Raw genomic sequence first — 23,465 nt, 5'->3', positions numbered from 1 at the left:
ATCAGCGCTTGTCAGCCCACCTCGCGGGCCGCTACCCGCCCCGCCTAATCCTTGACCCTGGTGCGGCCGGGAGGTATAAGCGAGGTGATCACCGAGGCCTGGCATCCAGCGGTCAGCATGGAGTTTGTGAAGTGCTTGGGGCACCCAGAAGAGTTTTACAACCTGCTGCGCTTCCGGATGGGGGGCCGGCGAAAGGTGATACCCAAGATGGACCAGGTTGGTTGAGCATCCCTGCCGGGCCGAGAAGCTGCGCGAGGCGCCCGCCCTTCGGTCCTGGCATGGCCGACCCAAAATGGGGGCCGAGGGGGCTGGGCGAGCCGGCGCCAGACTCCTCGAGCGGGGGCCAGACGCCTCAGGCTCCCTCCTTCCCTTCAGGAGCAGACCCGCCCCCCCGCCCCCCGCCCCGTCAGGTGGTCCCACTCACTCTGCCAGGTTCACTCACGCGCCCAGGGGGCTTGGTCGCCTCCCGCAGGCCTCCTTCCACCCACCTTTTCCTCAGGATGTTTTGTTGCTAAAAATGTTTCTGCTCGGTCAAGACATTGGTTTTCAGGTAGTTTTGCTTCACATTGATGCTTATCTGTGTTCTAATCCTTGGTTTACAAAACAGGTCGTAGGGTAGTTTCAGTGGGAGAGGCCCTTGGATAGGAATGTCTGAACAAAATGAACTGTGTCGATATTGTCATTACCTTTCTAGAATGAAGCCTGACTCATCGTTCCTGTTTTCTTTTACGCCATTCCCTGCAGAAGCTTCCCTCGCTTTACTGCATTCCGATCAATCCCTTCTTCCTCAGTGCTTCCCAGGTTTTTGTGATTTTTAAAAAATATATATCTTTATTGATTTCAGAGAAAGGAAGGAAGAGGGAGAGAGAAATAGAAACATCAATGATGAGAAAGTCATTGATCGGCTGCTCCTGCACGCCCCGCACGGGGATCGAGCCCGCAAACCTGGGGATGTGCCCTGACCGGGAATCTAATGGCGATCGCCTGGATCAAAGGCCAGTGCTCAACCCCTGAGCCACGCCAGCCGGGCCCTAGGTTTTTTTATAACTATTATTTACTCCTCCAGCTTCTTAGTAGTTATCTGTATGTCTGTTTATTAACTACATTGTTGGCTTCTTGAAGCCTAGACCTGGTTTTTATTTACATTTCATCTGCCTCATTCCTGTACCCTTTGTTAAATGAATTGCTTACAAAGTTATTTATTCCAACAGGAAAATTATTCTCAAGTGATTATTGAATGAATAGACACCTTCAGTTGAATTAGTGGGTTGTATCAAAAGTTTTAAATTGTTTTCTCTAATGGCAGTATCACAATGAAATACTGTTCTTTGTTTAAACGTACCCTTAATTGGTGTCCTTCATTAAAACACTTTAATTTTCCATCAGAAAAAAATTTTTCCGTTTGTCTCATAACTTAGAATCCTCATCTTTCAAGGTCTAGCTTCAGTGAATGCCACCTCTATTGACCATTCAGCAGTCATTTATTAAACACCTGTTCTGTGCTAGGGCATTATGGAGAGTATAGCATGGCAGGCTCACTACCTTGTCAGGTCAATACAATGTTATTGTTCATAGAAAACTTAGGAGGGCACCATCACGAGATGCCTTTTCATGTCACCTGTGAACCTCCCTTAACCATTTTCTCTGGCACTATTTTACCTTATATCAGTCCCGCAGTCTTGTATTGTGGTTATTTGTGTATTGGCTTTATGTTCCCCAAATCCCTTTCTGATGTAAGATTCTGGATTTTAAGCAGTTTGAAAACAGGAATCTTATTCAATGTACCTTTAGTGAATTAATGAACGAAAGGTAGGTACACTGCCCTCAAGAAACATCTAGCTTTTTAAACAAGATAAACATAAGTAAGTGTGGCAGATAATGGTAAATGCCATAAGGAAATTCAACAGAAGTGAAAAATCACTTTTGACTGGGATAGAGGATTAATCTTCTGAGGAATGCCTAAAAGAAATACAGCTTTAAATTACTCCTGTGCCTTACTCAATAGATATTTGTTTAATTTGAGATTTTAACTAAGAGTTCTTACTTGGAGCTTTTCTGAAATTATTTGCAAATATTTATGTTATTGTAAATTTGTGTGTTTGGCGGGGAGGAGAATGGTGTCCACTATTGTCAGATTCTCCCAGGGATCTGTGACATAAAACAGATAAATAGTCACTGCTTTACAATCCAGGTTGTACCGTGTCCTGAACACCTCCTGTGACAAGTAATTCACTGCCTCTGGAGACCGCCCACTCCATCTCCAGACAGTCCTGGTTTTTAGGCAGTGTTAACTTAAAGTGAACTGAACTTCCACTCTTTGTTCTCTCTCTGGAGCCAGAGAGTCTAATCCTTGTTTTGTAATACAGTACAGTACTTGAAGTGTTTTGAGAGAAGCCTCTCATCTTCTAAGAATAGTGATATACAAGCCAAATGTTCTGTGTTCTTCCAGTTACCTGTTGCTCTTTCCATGTTGTTTACCAACCTGATCTCTCTTTAAAGTCTATTGTTCAAATTGAGCAGTAACTTTGGGTCTGGCCTGATTATTTCAGACCTTAAATTTTTTTCTTATGGCTATTGTTTGTTTTTTTAAGTTAAAGTTGTATTTGTGACTGGAGTAACATAAAATGTTTGTTTTCCATGCTCAAAAAGAAGAAAAAGGTCTTAAGCAGGTCTGCGGCTTCTCTCTCATTCCTTACGAATCTCAACCTTATGTTTCTTGTTTTTTCTCTACACCTGTGGGGAGCCTCAATGCCATCAGTGGGGAATGTCATAGTGCTTGGCAAGAAATGTCACATAAAAATAGGTAGCCTTGGATGTTTTATTTCTAATTAATATAAGTTAAGATTGCTTCTCTCTCATTCCTTACGAATCTCAACCTTATGTTTCTTGTTTTTTCTCTACACCTGTGGGGAGCCTCAATGCCATCAGTGGGGAATGTCATAGTGCTTGGCAAGAAATGTCACATAAAAATAGGTAGCCTTGGATGTTTTATTTCTAATTAATATAAGTTAAGATTGCTTTAACTTTAAAAAATGTATTTTAATTATAAAATATTTCAAACAGAAAAATACTATAACCATTTTGTGTCTATCTCCAAGATTAACTATATATTAAGTTTTTGCTGTATTTGCTTCATCTTTTGTGTTATTATTAACAAATAAAATACCCAGATACAGCTAAAGTTCTTTTCCCTCATCTCACCCCTTCCGTACATCAGTGTTCATTCACTTTTTAAAGTAGTCTCATAGTGCTGTGGACTTAGAATTGTGGTCAGTCCAGATCCCCAGTTCTATTTGTTCAGGACCTATTCTCCCATTTTGATGGTAATAATAACGGCTAACATTTATTGAGCTGTTGCTGTGTGCCAAGCACTATTTTAAACACCTCTTTACATTTATTTTTTAAAACCTTCCAGTAATCCTATGAGGAAGCTACTATACTTTTTCCTGTTTTATAGATGAATAAACGGGCACAGAGAGGTTAATTAATTGCCTGAAGTCCAACAGCTATTCAGTGGTGGGAGCCTGTCTTTGACCCTGGCAGTCTGACCAAGAGCTCACTGTCTTAACCCCACCATGCCGCTTACCATTAAGGTGAGGGACCACTGAGACACATTAAGCAGAGGATTGTGCAGATTCAGCTAAAAGTCGAATACACTTTCATGTGATGGGCACAAAGTGGAAAATACCTACCCTAATCTAATGGAGAACACAGTCTAATGGAGAACAGATGTAAAAAAGCAAGATAACCTAGGAAGTGCCAAGTAATCTTAAGGACATTTTGATTTCAGGACATTTTAGTGAAATAGAAATTTTGTGGAGTGAAAAGTTTTCAGAAAACAGGAAAAAGTGCTTTGTAAGGTATACGGCCTTGAAGAGGTATTAGATTTAGATTAGTAGGGAGGATCCTCAGTGGAAAAAGTCAACATGAGCCAAGTCATGTAGGTAGAATTGAGCATGAAGTGTGTGGAATGATAATGAAACCAGCCTGGCTGGAATTGAAGAATGTGAATTGGAAGTATTAAGTTGAGTAAGTGTGAGTGGGAATATGAAAGCCGAGCTGTATTCAGTAAAACAGGTAATGGTTAAAAGCAGAACTATGTCATGATGAAAGCACTATTTAGTCTGGCAAGTGAGTGGGGCTAAGAGATTATATTGTTAAAGGAACCAAGTTAATAATGATATTAATAACAGCATTTATTTATTTATTTATTTATTTTTATTTTAAAAATACATCTTTATTGATTTCAGAGAGAGGAAAGGAGAGGGAGAGAAAGAGAGAGATAGAAACATCAATGATGAGAGAGTCACTGATCGGCTGCAGCCCACAACCCAGGCATGTGCCCTGACCGGGAATCGATCCCTGATCGCCTGGATCCTAGGTCGACGCTTAACCACTGAGCCACGCCTAGCCGGGCAATAACAGCATTTATTGAGTTCCTGTGTTTGCTAGGCACTGTGCTAAGCTTTTTAAGTCTATTACCTCAGTCTGTTAGTTAGCTTTCACAGAGTAAGATGCCCAAAAACTGGGTTACCCAATTCTGGAGACTGGTTGCACAACAATGTGAATGTATTTAACAGTACTAAACTGCACACGTAAAACATGTTTAAGATAGTAAATTTTATATTATGTATATTTACCACAATTCACCAAAACAAAACTGACTTAAAATAACAACTGTAATTGAGTTCACAATTCTCTAGGAAATCTGGGGAGTTCTCTTGGTCTGGAACAGCTTGGTTGATTTCTACTGGGTTTGCTCAGCTGACCCATTTGGCTTGTGGCTGGACAATCCAGTGGTTAGCAGACTGCAGGCTGGAGTGTCAAAGGGAAACTGGGCCATATGCCTCATCATCCAGCAGGCTAGCCCCAGGGTTCTTTACATGGCGACTGGAAGAGCACAAAGCCCAGTGTGCATGCACTTTTCGAGCCTCTGCTTGAGTCACATTTGCTACTTGTTGGCCAAAAAATCACAAGGGGAGCCCAGAGGAGGTGGAGAAAGATCCCATCTTCTAATTGAGAGCCACAAAATTTTGTGACCATTTTATAACTTACCACACCTAGTCAATTGTGACAACAACCGTAAAGAGAGTCTTATTGTTACTGCCATTTTATAGATTAGGAAATGGTGGCACAAAGTAATTAACTTGTGGAGTCACACTGCTCCTAAGTGGTGTTTCCAGATGCCAACTGAGGCTTGTGTGAAGACCTCCACATTTCTTGTTTGGAGGCCCCGCAGGTGGGATAAAGAGCATAGGCTTTGACTGGTCCCAGATAGCTGATCAGATGCCAGTGCTGTCATACGTGCTCCCAGCATATACCAGGCACTCAACGATTCCTAGTTGCTTTTTTCCCTTTTCAGTTCTGCTGTGTATTAGCTTTCTTCTTTCCTTTCTCCCTCCCTTCAACAAATAGGTGAACACCAATTGCATGCCAGATACTGTTCTAGGTGCTGGCGATAACAACAGTGAACAAGATAGGTGATGACCTTTCTTTTATGAACCTTACATTCTAGTGGAAGAGAGAATGAGAAAAAAAATATATATATATACAATATTTCAGGTGGAGATAAGTACTACAAAGAAAAATAATAGGGTGAGGAATATGAGTGTCTGAAGTCAGGGGACACAGTTCATAGGATTGAGATTTGGGTCCAGAGACTGTCTCATTTTCCTTTCTATAAAGTGAGACTTGAGGAAAATGGTGGCATTGGTTACATCTAGAGGGGAATGGGTGGCCATGATAAAGGAGTTGGAGAAAAACTTTTTCACAGTATGATCTTTTGAATTTTTTAGACACTTGGGCTAATCCTGCTTCTGTACAACATTACTTGTTTTGTTAGTTGCTATTTTTCTCAGCCCTTTTTAACCCCCGTGAGCCATTAAAAAAAATAGTTGAATGTATCTCTAATTAGAGGAAACAGGAAAAACCATTTTCCTTCATTTAATATCTTAGTTTCTCTCTTAAATAACAGAAGCTGGGGAAAGAAATTTACACTTACCAGATATTGAGGGCTGATTATTTCTATCACAGAAGGAGTTGGCTATAGGAATTCAGGATTTGGTAAACTTGATTTATACTGAATTTTTAGGGACGTATCAGTAAATCTAGGGGCATACTGCCACCTGCAAGTTGTGACTTCACTCTGAGGCACATAATGGAAAAAGCAGGTGTTTTGTGAACATGCAGTCTGGCTTTATCAAGCTTAAATCCCATTATTTAGACTAATATCTTAAGTCTGTTAAGTCTAAATCTTCACTCAATTAGCTAAATAACTTTTGGTAATTTAACCTCTGAGCAAGCTTGTTTATCTGCAAAACCAGATCACAGTCCCTTAACCACATTTCCCAACTACAAAATGATCTGAAGCTTAGAGTTTTTTCATAAGTCTGGCTCAAGGTAATTTCGTAGCAAAAAACCCCAAACACACACACACATACACACACCAAAAACCGTCCTCTGAATTGAAGTGACCCTGTTCAGTATAAATATTCAAATGTTTTGCTGGAGAAATGTTAAGATCATTTATGGGCTGCTACTCCACAATGACTGGGGCTGTATATTCATTTCACTGCCTGTTTTCTAAAACACAAACAGTTCTGAATTTGGCTATACATCTGGCCGTGATGATGTCAGGTGGATTGTAGGTCTGTAACACCTTCCTTAAAGGGCTTTTTTCAGGATTAAACAGGTACAGCAGATTGAGGACTTGCAGTCATGTTTGTATTGTGCTTGGCATGTAGTAGCTGTCCAATAAATGGTAGTTATTAATCTTGTTACATAAATTCAGTTCTCAAGTTTGTGGGTCTTCCCCCCTCCTTCTGAGGGAACCTGTATTACCTAAAGTCTTAATGGAAGACTGTGGGGAGGGTTGGTAGCTGTTCATTCACTTGTGGAACTGTTTTTCAGCTTGAGTGCCCCAGTCCTAGGAGTTCCGTCTTGTACTTCTGGCCACCTCACACTCTTCCCCTAAATGCCCTCATCCCTGTTTGCTCTCACTTGAGAGTTCTTGGGAGTGCACTTAATCTCAGCAGTGGTAAACATCAGAGGCTCTAGGACAGGCAGCAGGAGCTTTAGCCCCCAACTTAAGGGAATCAAGCAGTGAAATTTTTAGTGACTTCCAGTGTGTTTTCCAGTGTTTTTAATAGTATCTTTGTAATTTGAGGAAATTGATTGTTATAGGGTGAGGTACTGAAACAAATGATGGGGGAAGGAGATAGAGATGTGCTTTTTTTTTTTAATCCTCACCTGAGGATATTTTTTTCCATTGCTTTTCACAGAGTGGAAGGGGGAGAGAGAGAAAAAAAAAAACGTTGATGTGAGAGAGAGACATCGATTAGCTGCCTTCTGAACGCTCTGACCGGAGCCAGGGATCAATCCTGCAACTGAGGTATGTGCCCTTGGCCGGAATCGAACCCTTAACCCTTCAATCCACACGCCAGCACTCTTGCCACTGAGCCAGACCGGCTAGGGGGGATGTGTTTTATTGACCTTGATCCCCTATTGAGAGTGGAGGGGGTGTGTTGGAAAGGAGGGGTAGTGTGTTCTATAAGAGTGTTGCTCTTAAGGACCAGTGTGGCTGCACTATTGAGTTTATTGAAACTCGTGCTTAGATGTCAGCCCCAACCTATTAGATTTAGCTGAGGATTAAACATTTGGCAATGCAGAAGGGAATCGATGCAGCCTGATAACAGCAGTTTACGGAAGAGCTGGCACACAGCTTAGTAAATAGCTTTTTCCTTTTATTTTACTGTGAAGTCTTTGGAAGGAGTTTGTGAACGTATTTATTAATCAAACCTTCGCTGAGTATTTGATTTTACTAATATAAGGTGCTCAGTATATATTTTTACTGATTATTTTTAATATTTTTATTGAACATAGCAATAAAATGAAATTCTCCTGATTGTGTGATTTTATTTATTTTCATCAGCCTCAGATAGTGAGGCTGATCAGATACTTGGGTTTGGGGAGTCTGGACCAAGCAGTTTAGCAGGATTTTTGACAAAATTGGGCAATGCAAAGATAGACACACAAGTGCAAAAGTGGAGGATTCAAGGGAGCCTAACTCAAGTTTGATCTAGGAGAGATGCTGTCGGGGGTGCGTGGGAAGCATGCTTCTTAAAAGTGGACTGTGGCCTGGCCCGGCGTGGCTCAGCTGTTCAGCATCCACCTAAGATCCTGAAGATCGGGATTCGATTCCCGGTGTGGGCACATGCCCCAGCTGCGGGCTCCATCCCCAGTCGAGGTGTGCAGGAGGCAGCTGATCAGTGTTGACTCTCTCTCTTGCTCTCGCTCTCGCTCTGAAATCAATAAAGATATTTTTTAAAAAAAAGTGGACTGTGTTCCGTTTGCAGCCTGTGGGTCCTGGGGAGGGGAAGATTGAGGAAGGTGCTGGTGGGCGGCTAAGCGGTTGGTTGCAAACCTGGTGCGGCGGGGTGGAGCCCACTCTAGGAGCGCTGCGGGGCTCACGTGTGGGGTGGGCACCAGCTCCCAGCTCCCAGCTTGGCTGGCCCCCGGCCTATTGGGGCGGAGGGAGAGCCCGCCCCGCCCCGCCCCGCCCCGCCCCCTTGGTGGGTGCCTCCCAGCTCAGCTCGGGTCTATGGAGAAAAAACGTGGCGCTGGCTCCACGATTCTCATGGCCGCCGCCGCCTGCGGCACCAAGGCTATGTGCCTCTTCAAGCGGACCTTGGTGCTGAGCCCCGCCGCGGCGCCCAAGGGCACCCGCACCCCCTCGCGCTGCTGTCCCTTGCCTCCCAAGGACTGGCCACGGGGAGAGGGCGTGTGCTTTCGGCTACGGCGCCCCGCAGCTGCGGGCCGCGGGCCCCCGTCTCACTCGTGCTCCTCCGCCGCTGCTACCTCCCTGTGTGCTGTGTGCCCGCAGGACTCGCTCAGCAGCAGCTTGAGAACTTGCTACAAGTATCTGCACCAGACCAGTCGCAGTTTCGCAGCTGTTATCCAGGCGCTGGATGAAGAAATGCGGTGAGTAGTGGGGGCAGCTCCTTTAGACAGAGGAGGGTTTTCCAGAGGGCTTCGAGTCACTCCTAGCAACTTTTTGACATCTCCCCTGGCATTGCACTCTGGTTGGTTAAACAGAATGTGTACCACTTGAGTAAAAATGTTTCCTGTTGAAACTCCCATGTAGTTATTTACTTTAGACCGCCCTTCCAGGCACTTCGCCATGTAATACTGTTCCTGCAGGCCCAGCTCGCTCAAGGAAGGGGGGTGGGGGGGTGTTTATTAACTTTTTTTTAGCTCTGGCTGGGGAACCTGTCTCTGAGCAGGTCATGCATTTTTCTTGGCTTTACTTATGCTCTTTTATATTTCTAGTATACCGGGTTAATTCTTCTCAAGTTGCCTCTGTGCAGATTACGTACATACGTGAATTTAGACCTTTTAGGTATGATAATAATTATACTGAGAAGTTGTGCCCTTTAACTTTTTTTTAAATCTGAAAAATATTAGTTCCATCTAAACATTTGGTCTGTTGTCCTTTGTACAGTTTTTCATATTAGTTAATCATAACTCATTCTGGGAGTAGTAGTCACATCAATTAGGTTTATTTTATTTTTTTAATAAATAACAGAAGTCTATTTCTGTCATCTAAGAGAGGAAAACTAAGATATCTCAGGTATGGAAGGTTTTGGATATTCTTTCATACTTCTGCAGAGTTAAGGGTTTAGAAAATGGCCTGGCATAAATGAGATGTTATTTTAAAATAAATATCTTTGGGAGTTTGTTTCAGTATATTAATAGTTCTTTTTTTACAGCCATGCAGTATGCATATTTTATCTGGTTCTCCGAGCTCTGGACACTCTGGAAGATGACATGACAATCAGTATAGAAAAAAAGCTTCCACTGTTACACAACTTTCACTCTTACCTTTATGAACCTGACTGGCGGTACATGGAAAGCAAGGAGAAGGATCGACAAGTGCTAGAGGATTTCCCAACGGTAGTGGAATTCCAAATCTCTTCTGCATATAGTTGTGTTTATAATTGATGGTGTAATGTTAGGTAGCCTGTGTACCTGTAGAGAACGATTAAATAAGCAGCCAGAAGGCAGCATAATATAATGTGATTGTTAAGCCAGACTACCTGGGTTAGAATCCCAACTCTCCCTCTTATTAACTGGTGCTTAGTTATGTAGCCTATCTGGGCCTCAGTTTTTTTCATCTGTGGCAGAGAGATAATAATAGTATCTCCTTCATAGTGTTGTTGTGAAGATTAAAAGAGTTAATATTGATAAAGCTCTTAGAATGGTGTTAGCTACTATTATTATTGGTATAGTGTTTGGAAGTCCCATGTCTACTCCTGTGGAAAGATGCATTCAAGTTCCAGTGACGTAAAAGATGGAATCTCAAGCTAGCCCACAAAACCTGTTGCCTGTAAAGCAGCCTAAGTATGTAGCACTGCTGGTTTCTTGGGTACCCTAACCCAGTAGCATGGATGTGCTGCTCACGATAGGTAGCAGCTGTGCTATAGGGAGCAGGCTCTCAGCAGCTGGGGCGAGGACTGAGAAGCAGGATCACCTTCTTTGGCTTATAGCTGTGTGATGCTGCACAAGTTCCTTAACTTCTTGGTGTCTCAGATTGCTCATTTGTAAAGTTAGAGCTGTGAGGATTGAATAAGTTCATATGTGTAAAGTAATTAGAGTAGTGCCTGGAAATATTAGGTGTTTATACATATTGAGTATTCTGGAAATATGAGGTGTTCAGTCCATTCTGTTGGAGTAATGTGGGTTATAATTAAAATCTTGAGCTTTAGAAAATCCCACAAGTTTATGTAAAACATGTGACTAGGTTCTGCTTTTCTGGAATTTGTGTGTCTTATCACACAAATAAGTTATTTTTTTCATATCTTATAAATAAAGTTTTGATTTAGCAAAGTCTCATGTTCCCTATAGCCCAAAGAAGCCCTTCGGTATGTACATAGTTGCCAGAATTTTTAGGGAAGAATAGTTCTTATGTGGCTTTTGCTCTCAAAACAAGTCTTTATTCTTGAGTGGAAAGGGAAAGAATCCACCAATTACAAAAGGATGCTTGAGAAAGACTCCTTTGGAGCAAGGGTATTTCAGATTACTGAGATCATGTCTTCAGTGTCACAGCCAAAAATACTACACAATACAAACCAACAAAGAGTTTGTGAAGAATTATTAGGAAGAGTTGATACAGTACAATACAGTACAAAAGAAGAAAGGAAAAGAATCTGGGAAACATAATTAGGTGAGAAATCAGAGCTCACACTTCTCTCTGCTATACTAGTGGACTCACCCTGGCATCCTTCCTTCGTGCCCTTGGAATCACCCCCAAGGACCTGGAAATCTATAGTAGTTGTGAAACAGAATCACCTGGAGGGCTAAATAATAGGTCTCCCTGGCTCACTTCATTGGGCAGAACTTATTATTATTAGAGAATACGTGAAATGGGCACAGAGTTTGGAATGAGTCAGCAGTGCTCTCTACTTCCCTCAGGTTTCTGGGAAAACACAGGGCTCTTCATTGCCACTCTTCCCTAGATATTTTTTGTTTCATTTTTGAAATTTATATAATTTATATAATTATGTTACAATTGCGAAGAGTTGTTGGAGGGGGATGGTTCAAATTCAGCAGTGAAATGTTTATTTTGGAGTGTTTGTTTTTCAGTCTAAGCTGCTCCTCCTCCCCTGCCCCACTGACCTTTCCTCTTTTATAAATAGAACTGACCTAGCCAAGGGTCTGTTGAAAGAATGGGTCTTAGGGATCCCAATAACCTTTGGTAGACGTGCTCACTTGTTTAGCCCACAACAGGAATTACCTTTGGCTTTGCTTGGAACAGCTGTTCTGGAAAGAAGAAAGTTCTGGAGAGATTGGGTTGATTTTATGGATTTTGGGGGGTTTAGCAGTTGTTCATAGAGTAACCCTCAAGTATCTTAGGTTTCTGAATCCCTTTGGTGCCCTGCAACCAGCTGGTTTTCTCTCAGGTCCTTAAATGTAGGCATTTCCTGAGGAAGTTTTTCTAACCTTTCTGTAAACACAGACCAGGTATTTCTCACACTTTTGATGCATATCAAAGTCTATTCACTGTTTTCAGTATTGCGTGTTGTATCTAATAATATTTTATAGCATTTTATTTAAGAAATTTCATGGTGTTTTTATATTGTATTTGATAACCTATATACACTTATTTGAACTTAATATATTTGTACAGTAGCAATGAATTTTAAAAGCATCAATAGTACTTTTCTACATTAGAGCTTGGGCTATGGGAAAAAAATGTTGGGTAGCTTACCTCAGAATGAACTAAATTGAGTTGTGTAAAGAGTTAAAAAGTATGGCCTTACAGTGGGGGAGACACTGTAGTTTCGTGATAAAAATTTGGTAACTGATGATAGAAAATGGTTGGCTGATTGCTAGAATATAAACTCTGCAGGAGCATGGGTTTCTGGTAGTTTCTGGCTGTGTATCCTGTGTCTAGACAATGCTTATTACATAGGAGCACAAATGAATGCCCACTATTATGGGGTTTGTCTGAAATGAGGCATTCTTCCTAAAATTCTTACATTTATGCCGTTTTATCTTGAAGCATCTCATTTATTATATATTAGATGAGTGTATGGTGAGACTTTTAATCTTATTTTGAGTCTAGAAACTAGCATTTTAGACCTTTATATTTTAATATTTATAAAATTTGCTGAGTTTATTATTCAGCATGTAGAAAACTAGCCTGATCTAGATGTTATGCTTATAGATGAGTCTTAATTAACAAGTTCTATTGCTTTGCTTTATGACCTGTAGGTACCATGTTGGTTCCCAGTGTAAATACTTATTTTCTGTTTTTTATATCTCCATTTCAGATCTCCCTTGAGTTTAGAAATCTGGCTGTGAAGTATCAAACAGTGATTGTCGACATTTGCCGGAAAATGGGATTTGGGATGGCAGAGTTTTTGGATAAGCACGTGACGTCCGAAGAGGAGTGGGACAAGGTTGGTGTTCCTATAAAGCATAAGACAGAGCTGGCAGTCCTCATTGTGAAGTTCAGAAGGAGGAAAAGTTGGCCACCAGTTTCAGGTTTTCTGGTTTTACAACTTTATCTGTTTATTTTTTTAAAATTTATTTATTGATTTTAGAACTAGAGGAAGTATTTATACATTCCTTGGTTGATTCCTGCATGTGCCCTGACCAGGGATTGAACCCATAACCTTGGTGCATCAGGACAGTGCTCTAACCAACTGAGCGACCCTGCCAGGGGCACAACCCATCTGTTTAGCTTGACTGTCTCATCATAATACTTAATAAGGGTTTATAGTTTAATACTTGAAATAATTCATGCTGTAAAGAGTTTACCATTAAATTAGGCCAAAGTAGATACAACTCATCCCAGAGGTACAGATATTAAGCTTATAAAAGTGTCTGTGACTTGCTGTGAAATTTTAGGTAAATGGTCAAAGTACTCATGTAGTAGAGATATTAGTTTTCAGATCTTGAAAATGTATTATTTGTTATTTTCTTGTTTTTCCATTGCCGAGTGCATGTGTGTACAACTTAGTATCTGAGTCATTTCCAGTTCCATCTTAATACAAGATTACTTTTAAATTGTTAAATTATGTGTCTGTTTCCTTGGAAACAAAAGTAGTTTATGAAAACTCATACTTTGGATTATAGGTGTAATATGCTGAGGGGTGAGCATCTCTCTAATACTTTTCCTTTCCCATCATCTCCTTACAGAAATAAGACAATATGAGATGTTCCAAGTTTCTTGACACCCCTATCCCCCAATTTGTACTGTGGTTATAAACAAATATGTGTGGGAATGGCTTTTATTTGGCCAGAGTTTCTTCCTGACCAGCAGCTCTGAAGGATATTAACCAGGGTAGGAGTTAGGGGGCCGGAAGAGTGCTCATCTAGACAAAGTGACCTAATTGACTATGGGGACTAAACTAAATATCAAAATACAAGATAGGAGGGAGCTTGCCCATTTTTCATAGGAATGGGGCTTGTGAGACTTAATTCATCACTGCTGTGGAAGCAAAGACGTTTTAAACATCTAAACTGTGTACATATCGTATATCTTTAATAGTGTTTGGGTTAGGATCACTAGAGACACTACTACATATTCATTGAGTGAGTGCAAGTCCAAGGTCTGGCCTCTTAATTTTTCAAGCTTCAGAACTCGATGGCAACATCTTTGGAACTGTTGGTCAGTGCTCCCCAAGTTAGCATGTGTGTGATTGCTGCTAGAATATCAGTTTATAAATTTAAAGTTAAAGCTAAAAGTCCTGGCCAAGAACCAGCGCTGGCTATTTGCGCAGTAACTTCTTTTTCTGCTGTGCAGATCTATCAGGAAACTTATAGGTTGTTGAATAGAAGTTCTGATCAGATAAAGTTGAGTACTTTAAAAGATTTTATTTTTCTTACAACTTTGGAGAAAGATGAATGCCTCCATTCTAGGAATATTTCTATCCAAAGCACTATTACCTTAAAATAAAATATACTTCTTTTGGACACACTATGAGTGTAACTGATGTTTTTAATTTTTAATAATTCTTTTAAAATTTCATGTAGTTGTCCATAGCTCATTTCTTGCACTCTAATTTCTGCATATCTTTACTCTTTCCAGAGTCTTCCTCTCCTGGAACATGTCTCAAGTGCTTTCTCCTCACCATTTCAGTGTGCCCTTGACTAGTCTCTGGCTTTATATTTCTTTAAACCAGAGACACTTGACTCTTTGTATAACTCGTCTCCAGAGGGTACCTTCTTTAACTGCTCTTCACTTCTTAAATTGTCTAATGGACATTCATTTTATAAAAATGTTGCATTAAGCTGCTTTGGAATACTCTTTTCAGGGGAGGATAGCTTTGACAAACCATTTTTATGGAAAAAAATTCTTTGACAATTATTCGTTTACTAAGATCCCTTAGAGAATGGCAGTTTTAACAAAGTTGTTAAGCCTGCCTCTTAAGCCAGATTACCTGGCTTTGAACCCTTGGCTTCTGACTTCCCAGATGAGTGATCTTGGGAGATTAATCAACTTCTCTGAGTTTCCACATCTGTAAAAGAGTGATAATATAGTATGTACTGCATATGGTGTTTGTGAGGATTGTATACGCAGGATGGGACAAAAGTAGGTTTACAGTTGTTCATATGGAAAATAATACAATAATTAATAAATAATACTACTTTGTGTTTTGGGTACTCACAACTGTAAACCCACTTTTGCCCCACTCTGTACAGAGTGCTTAAAACAGTGTCAAGAACATCCTGGTAATACTTTGTTTTTCTATATAATGAGCATTTTGAGATACTGCAAGATCTTGAAATAATGTCTTCAAGATTAAACTCAGTATTCTAATTTCTATTAGAATATATTTTAGTTCCTCATTGCCTCACTCCCACTCTTGGATATCAAAAAGTTTACTAGTTTATTTCTTAAATAGCCTTTTATTCTAGAAACAGTGCATGTGCATTGCAGAAATATAGAAAATGCAAGTAATAACAAAACAAAATATCACACCAGCTGGAGATCACTTTTGTTAAATCTTTTGTGAACATCCTTCTTGGATGTTTTCTACTCCTTACATGTCCATAGTGTATGTTTGTGTTTTTTAATCAAAATGAGATATCTTGTACATTCTTTTTGGTACCTGTTCTTTTGTAACTAATGATCTCTAGCATTTTCATTTTAGTAAAAATTTTATTATTAAAGTACTTTAAAAATAATCTTTTACAGTATTGTCACTATGTTGCTGGACTGGTGGGAATTGGCCTTTCCCGTCTATTCTCGGCCTCAGAGTTAGAAGACCCCGTAGTTGGTGAAGACATAGAGTGTGCCAACTCTATGGGCCTGTTTCTGCAGAAAACAAACATCATTCGTGATTATCTGGAAGATCAGCGAGATGGAAGAGAGTTCTGGCCTCAAGAGGTAACAAATCCAGGGGACTTGGGGGAAAATAATTTTAAACACTGTCTGAAAACAAACTGCGTTAAACCCTTTTGATTGCAAGTGACAGAAATGCAAATCAAAGTACCTTAAGCAACATTAAGAGAATGGATAAAGTAGGTTAAGATTTAGTTTGCTTCATGTAGGTAGACTGGCTGAATCCAGGAGTTCAGACCATGTAATCAGGCACTGTGCCCTTCCTCTCTCTTTGCAGGCATTCTCCAAGTGGTGGATATAATAGCCCATGACACAACCTACTAGCTTAAAAAAGTTCTTAGGAAGGTTCAGTTCACCGGGCTTGGTTCCTGTGCCTGTCCCTTCATCAGTTACTAGAGCCAGAGGGCTGAGTACTCTGTCCAGACCCGGATTATATCTGCCCAACACATAGAATGGATTACCCCCAAGCAAGAAGAATTCTAGATCAAGAAGAGGGAAAGGATGCTAGACAGGCAGAAACTACAGATGCTCATTTTTTTAAAATATATTTTTATTGATTTTCTTTTTAGAGAGGAAGGGAGAAGAGAGAGAGAGAAACATTGATGAAAGAGAAACATCTCCCGGCCGGGCTTGGCTCAACGGTTGAGCGTCGCCCTAGGATCCAGGCAATCGGGGATCAATTCCCGGTCAGGGCACATGCCCCGGTTGTGGGCTCAATCCCCAGTGGGGGTGTGCAGGAGGCAGCTGATCAATGACACTCTCATCATTGATGTTTCTATCTCTCTCTCTCCCTCTCCTTTCCTCTCTCTGAAATCAATAAAGATATTTTTTTTAAAAAGAAAAGAGAAACATCAATTAGCTGCCTCCTGCATGCCCCCTACTGGGATCGTGCCTGCAACCCAGGCATGTGCCCTGCCTGCACTTACTGTCCCAAAGGAGCACTTTCCCTACTACTTAATATACCCTTAGGTTGTGATTAGACCGTGACTTGTAGTCATAAATAGCCGTTGGGTGTAGCATAAAACGTACTTGATCTTGGTGAAAGATGAGTTAGCAGCTAAAGAAGATTTTACTGTGTATCACAAAGATCCTTTCATATTGCTTGTACATTTTTCCTCTGTGCTCATCTTGACTTGTTTCCTGGTCTTTTTATCTGTCTAGGTTTGGAGCAAGTATGTTAAGAAGTTGGGTGATTTTGCTAAGCCAGAGAATATAGACTTGGCTGTGCAGTGCCTGAATGAGCTTATAACCAATGCACTACGCCACATTCCAGATGTCATCACCTACCTTTCCAGGCTTCGAAACCAAAGTGTGTTTAACTTTTGTGCGATTCCGCAGGTATGGGCTAGAGCTGTGCTTGTGTGTGGGAGATGGACGTTAAAGGGAGTGGTGTGGCGGTTATGCTGGGGTGGGTAGAATGCACCCACTATTTTGGTTGCTGTGTTCAGGAATATGGTTCTTTGAAAAGATGACTGTAGTTGATTTTCTTTGGCTGGGGGGCAGGCAGTGTTTCGCAGTACCTCCCCTTTGCCTGAAAATCACCACACTCCGCTAAGCCTCAAGGTGAAGTCTGTTCCTTTTCTAAATTTATGGCAAGTGCTCAGTAGGTGAAGCTGTTATCATTAAAAAGTCTTAATTAAGCACCTGAAATTTGCTGTCCTTTTCTCTTTTTTAAATATATCTTTATTGATTTCAGAGAGAGGAAAGGAGAGGGAGAGATAGAAACATCAATGATGAAATAGTCATTGATTGAGCCCGCAACCCGGGCATGTGCCCTGACCGGGAATCGAACCCCGATTGCCTGGATCCTAGGTCGATGCTCAACCGCTGAGCCACACCCGGCCGGGCTGCTGTCCTTTTCTTAGACTCAGGCTAACAGAACCTGATCCTATGGACCTACCCCCTTGATATTTTTAGGAACTTACACTTTTAAAATGCCTTTACCAATTTCAGTTTTTGACTCAACTAAGTGAATAAATTGGATTTAACTGATTTGGAAACTTGGTTTGATCTTGTTCTGATAGCCAACCTTGAATGGTTGTTGGAACTAAGACCTGTGTGCCTGAATACATAATGATTATGTTCATTGTAGGACAAAATGGAAAGAAAAAACAAAATAGAAAGATCTTATCAGGTATTAGTGTTTTTGAGATTATTTTTCAGATCTAATAACTCATTGGTCTAACATGGACAATGTTGCACTGGCTTGTGTTTGTTTTTTTCCAAATAAAAAAGAACTTTTGTAGCTAAACTATAGAATCACTTAAGACTGCAATGACCACTCAGTTGTTCTCTGTTGTTGAGAAAGGGAGGAGTGGGAAAGGTAAAGTCTTGACATGCTTTCTTCATGGGAATCTTTTCTTGGTTAGTTTCATCTTAGCTCTTTCTCATTCTGTGGGATAATGATGATTATGATTGCCTACAGTGCCATTTCTTTTGTTTTATGAAATGAAATGAAGTAGTGTTTTTTTCCTTTCTCCTTATTATCTGTAGGTAATGGCCATTGCTACTTTGGCTGCCTGTTATAATAATCAGCAGGTGTTCAAAGGGGTAGTGAAGATTCGAAAAGGACAAGCAGTAACCCTAATGATGGATGCCACCAACATGCCAGCTGTCAAAGCTATAATATACCAGTACATGGAAGAGGTGGGTTGTTATTGAACTACCTGGATAATCTGTAGCAATTTTTATGACTTAAATAGTGTTCACTTATTTAAACATGTCATATTTGGATATTAGATAATCCTAACAACTCACTGTGTGATGACCTAAAGAGATAGGAGTTGGTGGCCTTTATTAGGAAAAAGGTGTGTGTACACAGGGAGCTGAGTGTTTAGAGCTGCACAGAACTCTGGTGAGAGGCATTAAATGAAGCAAGGCAGAAACTCCTATGTAGAATCATTTTTTGAGCTAGGAGATGATGTTAGAGGCCAACCAAGCCTCTGGTTTACAGGTGAGAAGTGTAAAGCCGAGGCTTGTGTATGCTAATGCATTGTCTGACTGAGCAGTTCTTGGAGCCCAGTCCTTATTCCCTGATACCAGTCAGTACTTGCCATTACATCATGGACCTCAATTGAGAAACCACAGTAAGGAATTTTGGCAAAGGAAAATCATCAAGATATAATTATTTCTAAGTTTTCTAATACAAATCCCATTTCGAATGCCAAAACCATCCTGTAGTACAAAACATGCTGGTTTAAATCAAATCTCTACTAAAATATGACTAGGTTCAAAAGAACATTTTTTTTTTAGAGGCTAGAACTGTAATCACTAGGCCCTAGAGTAGTGGTCCTCAAACAGAGGTGATTTTGCTTCCCCCAGGGGACATTTGGCAACATCTGGAGACATTTTTTGTTATCACAACTGGGGGTTGGGGGGCTACTGCCATCTAGAGAATGGAGGCCTCAAGATCCTTAGGTATGTTCTTTTTGAAAATTGAAATACTACAGAAGTATTTGAAAACATAAAATGATTCCTCCCTTCCCAGAGATCACCTCTGTCAATAATTTTCTGCATCCTTCCAGTCCCCTGGTTATGCCTTTACAGTGATGTGATTTGTAACAGCGGGTTCATCCAAACAAAATTACACAAATGATTATTTCTTCTGATGTCTATTGCACATACCCCTTGTATTTCCTCCCAGTGTTTTATCTGACAACTTTTAGACCTCAGCATTTATACCAGAGGCACCTGTAGAAGGTATAAGAGAAGACCAAATTTTTTTTTAACCCTAAAATTCTCCTAATGACTGGATGAAAGTGTTCAGCCATTGACCAAAATATTGCTGCCGTCAAGACTTGGGACAATCCGGTTCACCGAACACGCAGCACTTACCTGCGGTTTACTGTGTGCCTGGCATAGCTACTGAATAGGCTGGTGCTATTAAGAGCGAGGAAACTTGAGGCCCTAACCCTGCTGGATCCATAATTTGGACAAAGGTCTTGTTGACCAAAGCATATTCTGTTCATGATTCTAAGGGGTTGAATTAACCTTTTGACACTGGATACATTTGGCCCTCCATATCCTCAGGTTCCACATATGGGATTTAACCAACCACAGATAAAAAATAGGGGAAAAAAGTCATGTTGTTGCTGACACGTGCTGTGTAGTTAAATCTATGATGGATGTGTCTGTACTGAAGATGTTACAGACTTTTTCCTGTTGTCATTATTGCTTAATACAGTACAACAACTATTTTTATTATGTTAGGTATTATAAATAATCTAGAGATTATTTAAAGTGAAACAGGAGGATGTGTAAATACTGTGCCATTTTATATAAGGGACTTGAGTATCCTTGGACTTTGGTCTCCTTGCAGGGTCCTGGAATCCACTGCATATACCAAGGGATGACTGACTATAATGCCATTCTAGGCACTATTTCTCCATTTTATATGGATTTAGGAACATCTTATGTAGTATGTAGTTCAGGGAACATTTTGGTTTTGCAGTTTTATTTTGACCACTAATTTTAGAAAACCATTTTTTAAAATGCTGGAGGCAGTTCTGTATTAAAAATTCAGATTTTATTTGGTATTTTCCTTAACTATTGGAATAAAATCCTAGTTGTGATTCACAGTTGGATTTAGGGTAAAGGTGGGCCAGCCATGGCTGGCTGACCTCATTTTTATAAATAACTTTTATTAGAACAAAGCCACACCAGTTGGTTTACGTATTGTCTGGCTGCTGGTAAAACACAGTGGCAGAATGGAGTAGCTGCAGCAGTGTAACCCACAAAGCTGAAAATATTTTTTAGTTCTCTCAAAAAATTTGCTGGCCTCTGATTTAGGGCATCACTTATTTTGTTTAAAGTAATCTGAGTATTATATTTATATGACATTTTATACATTTTTATATGTAGGCTTATAAGAATATAGTGAGAGTAGGTGTAAAAGTAACTACACTAGCCCTGGCCAGTTTGGCTCAGTGGTTAGAGTTGGCCACGGACCAAAGGGTCACGGGTTTGATTCCTGGTCAAGGGCACGTACCTGGGTTGCAGGGTCGATCCCTGCCCTGGTTGGGGTGAGTGCGGGTCTAACATTGATGTTTCTGTTTCTCTGTCTCCCCCCCTGCACCTCCCTCCCTCCCTTCCTTCTCCTCTCTAAAAAATCAATGGAAAAATATCCTCAGGTGAGGATTAACAAACAAACAAAAAGTAACTATACCAGCCTGTGCTGAAGAGGAGTAGTGTAAGGGAATTTTCACTTTTTTTTTTTTAATATATTTTTACTGATTTCAGAGAGAGGAAAGGAGAGGGAGAGAGAGGGACAGAAACATCAGTGATGAGAGAGTCATTGATCGGCTGCCTCCTGCACGCCCCCGACTGGGGATCGAGCCCGCAACCCGGGCATGTGCCCTGACTGGGAACTGAACCCGATCGCCTGGATCCTAGGGCGATGCTTAACCTCTGAGCCACGCCCGGCCGGGCGGGAATTTTGACTTTTTATTTTATTTTTGTATTCCTTATTTTTACAAGTATAATTCCATCATCTAAGTTTTTCTGAAGAAGTTTTAGTTTCATCCACATCTCCGTTTTCTCTCTATAGTTCTTTGTAGCATAATATTAGACATTAGATACTGACACCGCTTGCATATTCTTGTGGGCATATTCTTTTCTTTGTTATATGAAATTGCAGCTGTGCTTCTTGAGGGGAAGAGAAAGGTGGCAAGAATAAATATTTGTGGGGGGAAATACCCATTATATAATGAAAATTTTGGAAAACAATTATTTTTTAAAATGCCTTCTCTGTCCTCTTCATCCACCGCCCACATCTCAGCTCAGATCATCATCACGTCTCATCTTAGTAACCTCCTAACGGTTTGTCCGTTTGAGTGAGTGAACACTTATGGAGCGAGGGCCTACTGTGTGCCAGGCACAGTGCTAGGCTAGGGATAAGAAGATAAATAAGACGAGGTGCTTTTAAGCTTGCAGTCTAGTTAGGGAGACATACAAATAGATGATTTCAATGTAAGGTAAGGTAGGAGTATGTACAGGAGAGTGGCACTTGGCCCAACCTGGGGTTCAAGTCAAGTTTTCTAGAAGACATAATACTAAAGTTGAGTCTTGGGTGTTAGGTAAGAGTTAGGCAGGTGAAGGAATGTGGGAGCAGCCTTCTGGCAGAGGGAGTGGTGTAAGCAAAGAAAGGAACAGCATGTAGTAGTAGCCCACGTGTAAAACAACACAGGCTGTTGTTGAGTGCGAAGAGGGCGGTTAAGGCAGGCCAAGGTCATGGTGGCCTTGTGTTCCATCAGGAACTCAGACCTTACTCAGCTGGTGATAAGGGAGCCACTGAGGTTGTCAAGTGGAAGTTTTAGATCTCTTTGACAGTGTGGAGAACAGGTAAGTGGATTTTGGGAGTCAAACATAGAGGCAGGAGCTCAATTTGGAGGCTGGTATAGCTCAGATGAGGATTACGGCGGGGGGTGGGGGGGGCGAATCAGGGGCAGTAATTGGAGGCATGGGGAGGACAGGGTTCAGCTATTTCGGATGTTGTGGCAGGGAGAGGTGTGGAGGTGCAGGGAGGACTCTAGGATGACTCAGGTGCCCTTCTTCATCTAGCCTTTTGCCCATCCCACAGATCGTCTTGTCCTAAACTGAGTCTGCTAGTCTTTCCAGTATTATTTCCCCTTCTTCATGGTTCTCTGCTTCAGCCTAACTATGCTGCCATTATCAAGTGCCTGGCTCTGGGAGGTGGGATGGATGATCACTGAGGACCAGTAGCTCCTGGTGCAGCATGACTCAGGCCTCCTGCTTGCTCCGTAGGACTGGGTTTGGGATTACACAGGCCTTGGCTGACATCCTGCTTTATTAATGGAGTGACTTGGAGTTGCTGCTTTCATGTTGTTTCCTCTTTGGTAAAATGGGCATAAAATCCTTATCTGTTTGGGGTTATTTTAAGAAGTCAACACAAAATGTTTTATTAAGGTCCTAGGACTCAGTAAGAGCTCTTACTGTATTTCCTTTCTTTAACAGATCTATCATAGAATCCCCAACTCGGACTCATCTTCTAGTAAAACAAGGCAGATCATCTCCACGATCAGGACACAGAATCTTCCCAGTTGTCAGCTGGTCTCCCGAAGCCATTACTCCCCTATTTACCTGTCATTTCTTATGCTTTTGGCTGCCCTGAGCTGGCAGTATGTGAGCACCCTGTCCCAGGTCACAGAAGACTATGTCCAGACCGGAGAACACTGATATGCTCACCATGAAATGGATTAATCTTTTTTCAAGGATGGATATTGGCTTCCCCCCATTTTCCCCCTTCTGCTTTAATCCTGTAAGAACTGTGGGCTTGGACCTTGAGAAACTGTGACGTGCAGCTGAGAAGACAAGAATAAAGGAGGATACCTCACCCTCAGTACCTGGTACTTGTAGGTTGTGCTCACCTGTGCATGTGGCTGACAGCGGAGCACTCAGTGCTGCAGGTCAGGAAATGGTTGCCTGGGTGCTGGTGAAAGATCCCAGTGCGCATCCTGGCTAGAATTACCATTAAATGCATTTAATTTGAAGCAGCCTTTGAACATCTATCCTAGTAGAAAAGTGAAATAAATTTTCTTTATGTTTGTCTCCTGCTTTCTTCAGTTGATTTGAATGTAGCAGCTGTGAAGTTTATAGC

At 41.1% G+C, this 23,465-nt stretch overlaps 1 protein-coding gene across 2 annotated transcripts; it reads left to right on the top strand.

Moving 5' to 3' along the window:
• The first annotated feature begins 101 nt into the window (after window positions 1–101).
• FDFT1 (farnesyl-diphosphate farnesyltransferase 1) lies at window positions 102–23,415 on the top strand. Of its 2 annotated transcripts, XM_016200279.2 has the most exons (8): window positions 102–216; window positions 8,882–8,979; window positions 9,768–9,951; window positions 12,831–12,959; window positions 15,704–15,895; window positions 17,012–17,188; window positions 18,344–18,496; window positions 22,823–23,415. In XM_016200279.2, exons 1-8 carry the CDS (start codon window positions 118–120, stop codon window positions 23,042–23,044), a joined length of 1,254 nt encoding a protein of 417 aa, XP_016055765.2. In that variant the 5' UTR covers window positions 102–117; the 3' UTR covers window positions 23,045–23,415. The 2 variants fall into 2 exon arrangements, with proteins under 2 accessions (XP_016055765.2, XP_016055764.2); XM_016200278.2 differs by lacking the exon at window positions 102–216 and having other exon boundaries at window positions 8,600–8,979.
• Window positions 23,416–23,465: the final 50 nt, after the last annotated feature.

This window comes from Miniopterus natalensis, chromosome 4 (assembly GCF_054644295.1).
Source record: "Miniopterus natalensis isolate mMinNat1 chromosome 4, mMinNat1.hap1, whole genome shotgun sequence".
NCBI lineage: Eukaryota > Metazoa > Chordata > Mammalia > Chiroptera > Miniopteridae > Miniopterus > Miniopterus natalensis.
Note: the sequence above shows the minus strand (reverse complement) of the source record. Positions and strands in the feature narration are given on the sequence as shown.

Bases quoted from the DNA above. Each gene is read 5' to 3' on its own strand.
- FDFT1 (XM_016200278.2), top strand. From the start codon at position 8,600: ATGGAGAAAAAACGTGGCGCTGGCTCCACGATTCTCATGGCCGCCGCC. The intron at 8,980-9,767 runs GTGAGTAGTGGG...CTTTTTTTACAG, and splicing joins GCGCTGGATGAAGAAATGCG to CCATGCAGTATGCATATTTT. The intron at 9,952-12,830 runs GTAGTGGAATTC...TCTCCATTTCAG, and splicing joins TGCTAGAGGATTTCCCAACG to ATCTCCCTTGAGTTTAGAAA.